Consider the following 10,203-nt stretch of genomic DNA (forward strand, 5'->3'; position numbering starts at 1 on the left):
CAGCGCGCCGCGTGGATTTCTGCGACGCGGCAAAGTCTTCACGGAGAGGAGAAGACTTTGTGCCGCGGTAATGCGCGCCACTCGGCGAGTGTACGGAAATTTTCGAAAATCAGCAGAGGTTGGCTTTTCTGAGGACTGAGGCACAGACACAACCGCACCCAGCCCGCCTTGTGTCCCGCGCGCCAGGCTCGGTCGCATTGAGACCTCGTGTTTTTCGCGTTGGGACTTTGCAGGTGATTTCCTCCGGCCAGCAACGATTTCCATGCCTTTCGTCCGGTTCTGAGAAGCGTCGCTTTGCGGAAACGTCGTTTCTTCTCCGTCCGGTGCACGCGAACAACGTGGCTGGTCACGTTCTAGATCTAAAACATGCCTCGTAGCCTCACTACCAAGCAGGGGAGGCGGGGACGGAGAACAAGATTGGAATCAGTGCGGAGACTGCCAAGGGTTTCGCCGAGAAGCTGCCGTTTGTATTTGCGACTTTGATCCCGGTAGTTTCGATCCTCCAAGAGAAGACAGACAGCGAATCTGGAGCAGTTTTCAATGGCTGGGGCTGCCCGCGCCAGCGTTCTTTTTCCCAGGAGGCACGCGGTTTGCTGGCCAGTCGACTAGGCAGTCGCTCTGCCAGCGCCGACCACAGGGAACTCGACTTTTTGCAGAGTTCGACCGGCGGAACTCTTACTCGCCAGGACCGAACTGACTCTGCTCCTCTCAAGCGGAGCATTATGGAAACCGAGGAAACGCGTTTCTGTTGCAGTAACGAGCCCACCTGTTCCCGTTGCCCTTGCGCTGCAACCGAGTTACCGCAGCCGGAAACGGCTAAACGGATACAGAGCAATTCATCCACAGGAATCGGTGCTCTCACGAAGGCGCTGATTCTTGCCGTCACTTTCCTTGCCGGCTGGCTCTGCTCACATTTGTCCAACGAACTCTCGGATGTACAAAGGCGCGCGCTGAGTCGCTCGGAGGCCTCGGACGAGGTAAGGCGCAAGGCGAAACTTTCACAGGTCGACCGCAGGAGATGCGAACCCGCAAAACTATAGTGTAGACGGCTTGATGAGCGTCGGCGCAACCAATCACTGCCGTCACTTCTATACGGACATATTTTGAATTTGGGTGTGTAGACTCCTTGCTGTCCGGGTGACCTCGTATTCGTCGCGGCCGCACAGTTCGTTCCACTTCCCACCGAACATTTCACCACTTTCCCGCAGCCACTTGGTCAGATTCGAGAATCCACGGCTATTCTTCTCTTCGTCGGGAGGTGTGTTTTCAAATGAGTTGCCGGCGGGTATGAAGGGTACGACCGTACCGCCGCTCTGCAAACGATTTTTAAAACTGCGAATCTACTGCGTTTCCGTTCGTCGCTCTGTGAATCCGACGCATTTTGCTGAGCGCCAGTCAAGTTGGTCTCCACAGTTTCTCCCAAGTTTAGCAGGATCGGCCACTTTCTGTGACGTCTAGGTTCGTCCACCATCTTTCCGCCGCATCTGTGTGTCTGGTTTGCAGAGCGAGAGCTCTGCTCCGTACCTCCGAGCGGCGGACCTACCGCTCGAAGCTTTTCTCCATAGGTCTGATTACGAGCGAGAAGAAGATCCCTACATCGTCACTCTGCCTTATATGGAACCCAGAAGACTGTCCAGTGCTGCACAGGATGATCCCCCAGTGGACGTGCCCCAGGCTGCACCGCTTGAAAACAAGACCGGAGATGCTGTGAACCCCGACAGGACGCTGGCCTCCAATGCCAGCCTGAAAAACGAGCTTTTGCCGCAGAGAAAGAAGGAGAATATCAATCTTCGTAAGTTGCTTCTCCGTCAGACTTCCCTCAGTGTTTCGTCCCTGGTCGAACACCGCGACGACGTATTCACGAAATGTTATGTCAGGAGCCGAGGGCCGATGTTCAGGGCTATTCAAGCACTTTTCCAGTTCGCAACAATTTATCTTGTTTCATTTGTTTTGTGTCCGTAAGGGCAGATAAAACGGTGGAAAGTCCAAAGTCGAGGTGCTCGTTAGTTCGTCTCGCGGTGTCTCGTTTGACCCCTGCTCTTTGCCGGCCTCTGATTTTGTCGAACGGGGGAGAAGTAATTTTGAGAATGTGTTTGTTTAGGGCGCCTGTTCCGGTTGAGGACAGTGGTGTACCGACGCTCGACGGTGGACAGTCACTGCGACGAGTCGGTGTGTGAAGAGACTTGTGTGTGTGGTTTTCCGCTGCCTTCAGGTGTGTTGAATCCGCATGTGTTTCGAGCAGAGTTGTGCCCTTTTTTGCGGGTTGGCGATGGACAGATCAAGTCGTGGTATGCGTTGCTGGTGCTGTACATCGCGGAGTGGCCCGCATATGCGCAAGTCGGGAACGGGGGAGAGCGCTTCACGGATCAACTTCGAGCTTTCTCGGAGAACTTTGTCGCTCCGGAGAACACCACCCTTCAAGGCCGGGCCATCTTCCAGGACGAAATCGACTGCGGAACACCAAAGGTCTTCAAAGAGGGGGTCAGTCGAACGTCTGACCGCCGGGGTCGCTTGCAGTCTGGCTGGAAAGAGCAACGCTCATGAACCGTGTCTCCCTTTCAGTGCACCGATGCTGGCTTGCCTGCGTTGGTTGGTATGTGTGCTGTCAGCTGGATGCCATCAAAGGGGATATCCACAACTTCGATGACCTCGTTCGGATCTTGAAGAATGTGGCCAAGAGCGAACCAGACTTCGCCAACCTCCTGGACTACACGCAGTACTTCAAGTTGCCGACAAGAGCTGCAGTCACCGGCTTTGCGATGATTTTGCGAACGGCGTTTGAGGGAATGGTTTTCAGCTTCTGCAGGAGTCTCTTCCTCAAGAACACCACTAAAGGTGAGCTGTTTTCTAGCCAAATCAGGAAAGGGTTTGTAGAGGAGGCGGCAGTACCTTCGCCATGCCAGTCTCACTTAGACGACAGAAGGCTTGCAGGATCGACGCATTTCTTTGCCTGCACATCTTAAGATATGGTGTCGCCTGCAAGTCGATCTTTTCCTCAGGGAACTTCACGCGGAACGAGTTGTACAGCAATGTAGTCTGGTTGTACCACCGCAACCAGACGCAGTATTGGATGCTGCTGCTTGTCGCGAAGATCATCAAGCAGATTGTGTCAGCGAGGTAAGAAACCTAGTGAGTGCCGGTCCGGAGAGACATGGAACTGTTGTGTTTCGTGCGGCGGGTGTCACGATTTTGTAGGGCGGCAGCGGACTTGAAGATAGGCGGCTTTCTATTCCGAGTCGTGCAGATAGATTATTTTCACCTTTTTGAACAGTTGCAGAAGAATAAGGCTGCGGGGTCTCGATGTCTGTTCGTTACAAAGTGCCACAAAATCGCTGGCGACCTCAACGTCGGACGAATGCAAGGGTTCGGTGTTGAGGAAGATCGTTCTGACGCATTCTTATTTGTGACAGGTGCCAGTGGTGAGGTGCTCGAGGTATTGATGGGATATCACATGGGGGCGAGTTGACACGAGGGACGTTTCGGCAAGAGTTTTCGGTTGTTATGCCTTGGTTTCTGCATGCATTCTCTGGTCCGCAACATTGCAGGCCACACAATGGAATCATCATTCTGAAAAGCGTGACGACGGCTCGTCCTGGGAACACGGCTGCTGGCGATCATGCAGAGAAAGGACAAATTTTAGAGACGCTTTACGGCGTTGGAGCTTACAGCACGTTGCAGCATATCGTTGCAGGGAATATCCAGAGGAAGCTTGAGATGTCTTTGTCCCGATTTCAGAACTTATCGACGGAGCGGGGTATGCTTAGTACAGCCAAAAGTGTGCTGCAACCGAAGGTCTTTGTCACTGGGTATTACGCGAAGAATTCTCGCGGAGCCCACGTGGAGGAGGGACTGTTCGGCATGGAAGTGGAAGGCGACACGCTGGACGAGTTGAAAGAAGAACTTCGTCCCAGCAGCGTCCTCCTTCAGATTTCCTTGGTAGACGAGTGGAATTTCAAAGACACGAAAGAGTGGCCCGACCCTCGATCGAGTGAAATCGGTGTGTTGACTGCGTACACAGCAGTACAGATCCTGCGCGCAGAGCTGGAGTGGGATCCTTCCTTGGGCTCTCTCGGCGCCTTCTCTGTCGCATACACGGGATTCACCGACATGTACAGTCGCCAGCGGTCAGACCCAGAGAATCACTTCGACCCGGACGTGCACCTTTTGGTTGTTGACGAAATTTCTCGTTTCAGTAAAACAGGTGCCGAGGAGGGGTGTAAAACGAAGATCGGCAATTTGATCGCAGAGGAACCTTTGCAGATCAAAAGGGTCTTTGATCGGGATCGAATTTCGATCAAGGGAACCGCCAAAATCCTCCCCGGAAGCGACGTCTTCATGAGAGGCAACTTCGGTCTTGGACTTTCTCTCGAGCTTCAGCATGAGGCAGAAAAACTCCTCAGCCCAGGCGCTATCATGATCCACGTGTATATCAAAGGTCTAGGAAAGATGACATCGGAAACAAACGATCTTGACATCACGGCGAGTGAGATGGTGAACCGACTTCTGCTGCGGTCGCGAGGGTACTACGAGATTCCGGTTGTCAAAACGGTCACGGTCACTAGTCTCCAGGTTAGCACTTCTTCAAGATATGAAGTGCCACAAAAGTACCGTGGCGATATAGAAAAGTTTCACTGATGCCACTGCATAGGAAGATTCCATCAGGTACTGGTGGACGGCGAAATTGGCTCCGAAGCTCCTGTTATTGTAGTATGCGAAAAGACGAATTTCAGCCCAAATTTGTCGTTCCTCCGATGCCTGCCACTGCCGCACGGTGACGGCGAGATTGCTTTGAGAAGTGGAAAAGACATTTCGTGATAATAGTTGTCGTTTTGTTTGTTTCCTCACTCGTGACGACGCTGGAGCTAACAGTAAGCCGTGGGCGCTCGTCGGAGATTTGTACGATAGATCTTGGCTCCATTGATTTATTGCTTCAGAATACCTGCGAGGGTCAATGAAGGCTGTCGTTGCTCTGTACCGGATACTACTGAAAAACAGTCTCTCCTGAGTTTCTAAAATTTTCTTGGCACAGAACACTTGCTGACTCGGCGTCTCTTGCTCGTATTTTTTTTATCAAAGCTGCTACCTTTTGCTGTGTTTCGCGCTGTAACCTTTCACGGATACTGTAGGAGTGCCGGCCTGTCGCTTATTTGGCTTCGTTGTCCGAAGCAATTCGTTTTGACGGTATCTGTCTGGCTGTTCCTGCAGACAGTGGAGGCGCGAACAGTTGTCAACTGCAGCAACAAGGTCCCAGAATGGGTCGTGGTGGTTTCGTCGTGCAGCATCGCGGTGTTCTTCATCGTCATCATAGGCCTGCTCATGTACCACGACAAGCTTAAGTTGCCGTGGTGGCTGAACTGCATATGCAGCAGCAGCTCGCCGTGGGGGGGCGACGCAGGAGGCGTCAGTAGAGATCCAACGGCAGTGGAGCTTCCTGGGGAGTACGACAAGGCAAGCCTCCCAGAAGTGACAACGATGGACGGGTCGGGCGAAGGAACCGGTTACGATGAAATGGACGGTCGCGGCTGGCTGCCAGCGACGGCAAAATGGGTTGGTGACAAAAGCCTCTCGGTGCATAAAAGCACGTCAAGTGCCGAAGCGCAGAGACGGGTCTCAGGCGGTCCATCGTCTAGGGCTTCGTTCGCTTGCATGCACTCCGAGGTGCGGCCCGTAGGTGACCGGCTTTTTTTGAGACCGGAAAACGTGATTCAGATGCACTCGCATCATCCGGGTGTCTCCCGAAAGACGACCCCTATAGATGATAATCCACAGTGAGAAGCGGTTAACAGACGGGAAAAACCGGAAGGTTCTTCTGTATAGTTATGGAGGAATCACTCCGGGCAAGACTCAATTTCACAGGTCACTCGAAAGCGCAGCGATGAGACCGGACAAAAACCGTACACTCGGAAGGGGACCTTTCAACAAATAAGGGCCAAGACTGTTACGGCTAGCCGCACGAAAGCTGGGGAAGTCTCAACGTCCGTTCGCAAAACTGCCGCACACGCTGGGATTTCGTCAGAAGCTTTTCGGAAAAACGAGGTCCGAGAGAACACACCTCAAAGGATTGACAATCTCTACGGGCTTTGTTTTCGAGAGGGGAAGAAACATTTTTCCGAGATGGCGGTTGACAGTTTCAGGCTTGTTCGTACCCATCATTTGGTCACAATGCATTCGTCTGATGTTCCGCTTAGTCGAATCATCGCACGTAACAACAGATTTCGGGCAGATCACCCTCGGCGGCGGCTACAGCTTCCTGACAGCAACTCTGCAATCAGTGTGTTTGCATGGGACCAGTTGAGATACGTTTCAGGACGGCTGGCCCTGGACAAATGCTTCGCCGCCGCCCACTTTGCCTCAAAGTGTTTTCGTGCCGAGTGGTGATAGGAACTGTGCCTGCGTCTGCTCAGAAGTCAATGACTCGGTTTCCGTGTTGAATGCCAGGTTCCCTGTCAGCAGACGTCCCAGATTACCATTACCGGTATTGCCGTTGTCTTTCGTTTCAGACGACGTGTGTTACCTTTTCGTTCACGTTCCGTGGTTCATGTCTTTCGCCTGCTTTTTCCATACAAGGGAATGCTAGGCCCCAACCAGGGAGTTTCGTCGGCTGTTTCTTGCAGACAAGGCTGGGAAACTGTTGTAGTGGCCGATTGGTGTAGTGTGTGTTTCGGGCACTTTCCTAGCATATATATATATATATATATATATATATATATATATATATATATATGCATTCACACACGCACAGGAGAGTGTGGGGGTTGTTGCGCGACGCATCATCTCCCTGTAACGCACAGAACCATGGCAAGATGCGAGGAAATGATTGACTCGCGTTTACTGCATATGCCTCGCTCGTTCATGCCGTGTAACAGGTTTGCGCTGGTTCGATGTGGTTGAATGCTGCCCTTCAGTCAAACAAGAGACGGATGTGTTAAACTGGGTTAGACCAGGACAGTCGCCGTGGTCACGTTGTGACGTATTTGTTCGACTACAAGCATACCGTATCCTCTTTACCGAAGAACATTTATTTTGATATCTGTCTTTGAAGAACAATGTATTGAATCACGTTTGAATCCGAAACGACTTGTTTATTCCTCCAGCCGTTTCTGCTCAAAACAGAACACGTCACGTAGCACAGACGCCCGCGTTCTCTCACTGTCAGCCGTTTCGATGCACTGCGTTTCGCTCAGAAAAGAACACAAAAACACGCACCTTGGTCATAGAAAACTGGCCAAAGCGCCACTGTCCCCAACCCACACGTAGGCGGCCTACTGGTGAAACACTACATCTGTGCGCGTCGACAGCACACTGTGCGATGCGAGTAAGCAAACACTCGACGTCAGTTATTGCAGCTTCTATGTTCTTTCTCCTTCAATCAGAACATCACACAGACTGTTTTTCCTAGATTCGAAGGGTGCCAGACTAGACGGCTGGTGTGAACTGACACACTGGATGTGGCCGTGTCACTAAAAGCGTCATTTTCTATAATCACCCTTGTCAAGAATAAGAGGGCAAACAGAGGATCGTGCCTCAGTGACTTGAAAGGCACTTTTGAGTGAAGCGGCAGTTCCTGCAGATAATATTTCACAATAAGAGCAAGCACTTGTCGCTTTTTTCGAAGGCAAGCGGACAGTCTTTGCCAACTTTGCCACGGCCAGGTGTGTCATCGTCGACCACGAAACCCATGTCGTCCCACTCCTATCTCTCCCACTGTGGAAGAAAAATTCCTGGCCGTACATCCGTGCAGTCAGATGTATGGGACTGTATGGAACTGGATGTAAAAGAGCGCTCTTATACTCGAACTTAAAACGAAGAACAATTCGAGATTTCGAAACAAAAACCACCTTCGACATACTCGAACCGATGTTGGCTTTCGTCAAGATGCCATTTTCAGACGCAAGTTGAACGCCAGGACTGGGGCCGCCACTGTTGGTGGCTCATCTCAAAAGCTGCTGCAGGTTCGTGCCCCTTTTCGTTGCCGAGAGTGAGAGAGCATCTTTTCACAAATCCTTCCTTCTTAGGATACAGAAGTCTCGAACGACCGCTACAAAACGCACTGGAGATCAGAGTAACATACATTTGTCGGGGTTCGTGGATTCCCGGATGCATGACTTCACTGTCAAACTGTGGACCTGGCAGATAGGAACACACGTAGGCTATGAGCGTGCGGCTCGTCATCGGTCGCCAGCGCGCAACACGCTTCGCCGACGCTTCTCTCTTTTGTACTGGCTGGACAGAAAGGGAGAGTCTCCGACTCCGGTGCCGTCAGGCTTTTTCGGGCCACGCACCTCTTTGGCCATATCAACATAGAACTAGAACAGACGCCTGCACCACATTCGCGTTCCTTGCCGGATTTCTAAGTTCGCTCATGGAAACAACCTAATTCGATCCTTGTTTGTTCTTGCGGTAGTTACTCCTCTCCAAGAGGCTGCGATCGCGTTCATCTTTGCTCTTCAAATATCTCATTCCTCCAACTCCGAAGGCGAACAGCGCGAGCGGCAATCCCACAAGCTGCAGTCCATACAAGGCAGCGGCCGCCAACATCGTTTTCACGCCCTTGATATCGGGGAGCGGCGGGTTTTCTGTGAGTCTCAGCCGCCTCAGCCTCTCAGTTAAATCTGCTATGACGGGGTTGGATTCACTGTCGGTGTCACGTCGTTTTCTCTTTGGCCGACGGGCTGCGTTCACGGGTCTTCCTGGATCTCGGCGGTTCATAGCGTCCTGATCGTGCGGGTCTGCGTACTCCCCGCCGAAATGCTGCTGCGGGAAGACCGTTCCTGCAGGACTGTCAGCGGCACCGGGGTCTCTGTTTTCTGCACCGATCACTCCTGATTCCCTTGGCAGCTGAGCACGATGAGGACCACCCAACTGTGCCTCGCTTTGACCGGTCACACTACCCGGGTAGCCTGGATACGAGGCGATCCCGTAGTCCAAGACAGGTTGATGCGATAAACCGTGTGCACTGGACATTCCCATTCCTGCAGTAGGAAAGGGCTGTGTTGAGCCAGTGCCAGCCACCGGGCCGAAAAAGCCGGGCCCGGCAAAACCTGGAGTCGCTTGAACTCCGCCGTTTACATTGGAATTGGCATGGGCGTTCGGTTGAGGCGCAGCGTAGAAGCCGGCTCCAGCGGCCTGGCCGGTCGCGACGATCAGGCCGGCCCACAGACTGCAGACGACACTTTTGCGAAGAGAAGGAACGGAGTCTGCCATCTCGACGAGAGAAAGCCAGTGGAATGTGATAAGAGCCAACCGATTCGAGAGGCAGAACACGCCCCGCCACAGAACGACTCCGATTCGTCGGCCACGCTCGGGGGGTCGGGCAGAATAGCTACGCGACTGCCTCGTATCGGCGAAAAAAGAGTGGTTGGTCAGCTGGGGAAGCAGACGCAGTTGGCAGCGGCAGAACTTCTATGCAGAGATCTGCGTTACTCAGCACACGCCACCTGATACTCGTCAACTGGAAACGCAAAAAATGAGGTGGTGCCGATTACTTAACAACGAAGTCAAAGGAAGAAAGTAGGCGGCAGCAATAGCCAGAGGCAGGGCGCCACGACGCGGTCGCCACGTTGTCCGAACGGGTCTGGGTAGCACGAGGCAGGTGTGATGGTGGAGGGAGTTGAGGGAGGAAACAAAGTAGAAAACACCTGAGGGTCGGAAAGAGGGCGCAATAATTCTGGCAAATCCGTCTGTTGGACAAGGTCCCCAAAATCAGCATCTAATCCACGGGTCTGACCCCTCCGAGAATCGGGATACCGTCGATCGGCATCTGAGAGAACCCGCACGTGGCGACTGCATGCTGGAAGGATCTAGGGACCCTCTAATGGGCGCTGCAAAGCACGAAACAGTCCGCCATAGTCAAGTGCTTTTTGTACGGCGTTGACTGTTTTGCCATAAACATCACAGCAACGTATTTTTGCTTGAAGAAAAAGGCTTTTGCTACAACAGCACGTATGCATGTTTTTTATGGTGTTAAGGCCGAAACTAGTGAAAGCAAGCCTCGGAGTCGCACCGTCGTGGCGAAAGCCTGGCACCACGCGTCGTACAGACAAGCACACTATCCACACGTAAAGTGTGCGCGCATCTTGGCGATCGGGTGCATGCTTGAGGGTCTGTTTAGGCGGTCCAGCCGATTGCGTGTTCAGACTCAGCGTTTCCGCCCAGCAAAGGGTCCCAGAGCACAGAAAATGTATCCTCGGCCAAAACAGGCAA

At 52.7% G+C, this 10,203-nt stretch overlaps 2 protein-coding genes across 2 annotated transcripts; one reads left to right on the plus strand and one right to left on the minus strand.

The window, feature by feature from the left end:
* The first annotated feature begins 48 nt into the window (after positions 1–48).
* Positions 49–7,560, plus strand: TGME49_319640 (hypothetical protein). Its single transcript, XM_018782962.1, has 7 exons — positions 49–977; positions 1,504–1,792; positions 2,213–2,481; positions 2,610–2,835; positions 3,000–3,117; positions 3,546–4,569; positions 5,206–7,560. Exons 1-7 carry the CDS (start codon positions 723–725, stop codon positions 5,770–5,772), a joined length of 2,748 nt encoding a protein of 915 aa, XP_018638035.1. The 5' UTR covers positions 49–722; the 3' UTR covers positions 5,773–7,560.
* A 39-nt stretch (positions 7,561–7,599) lies between these two features.
* TGME49_319630 (hypothetical protein) lies at positions 7,600–10,202 on the minus strand. Its single transcript, XM_018782961.1, has one exon. The coding sequence runs from the start codon at positions 9,202–9,204 to the stop codon at positions 8,374–8,376; it is 831 nt and encodes a 276-aa protein (XP_018638034.1). The 5' UTR covers positions 9,205–10,202; the 3' UTR covers positions 7,600–8,373.
* Position 10,203: the final 1 nt, after the last annotated feature.

Source organism: Toxoplasma gondii, chromosome IV (assembly GCF_000006565.2).
Source record: "Toxoplasma gondii ME49 chromosome IV, whole genome shotgun sequence".
NCBI classification, from domain to species: domain Eukaryota; phylum Apicomplexa; class Conoidasida; order Eucoccidiorida; family Sarcocystidae; genus Toxoplasma; species Toxoplasma gondii.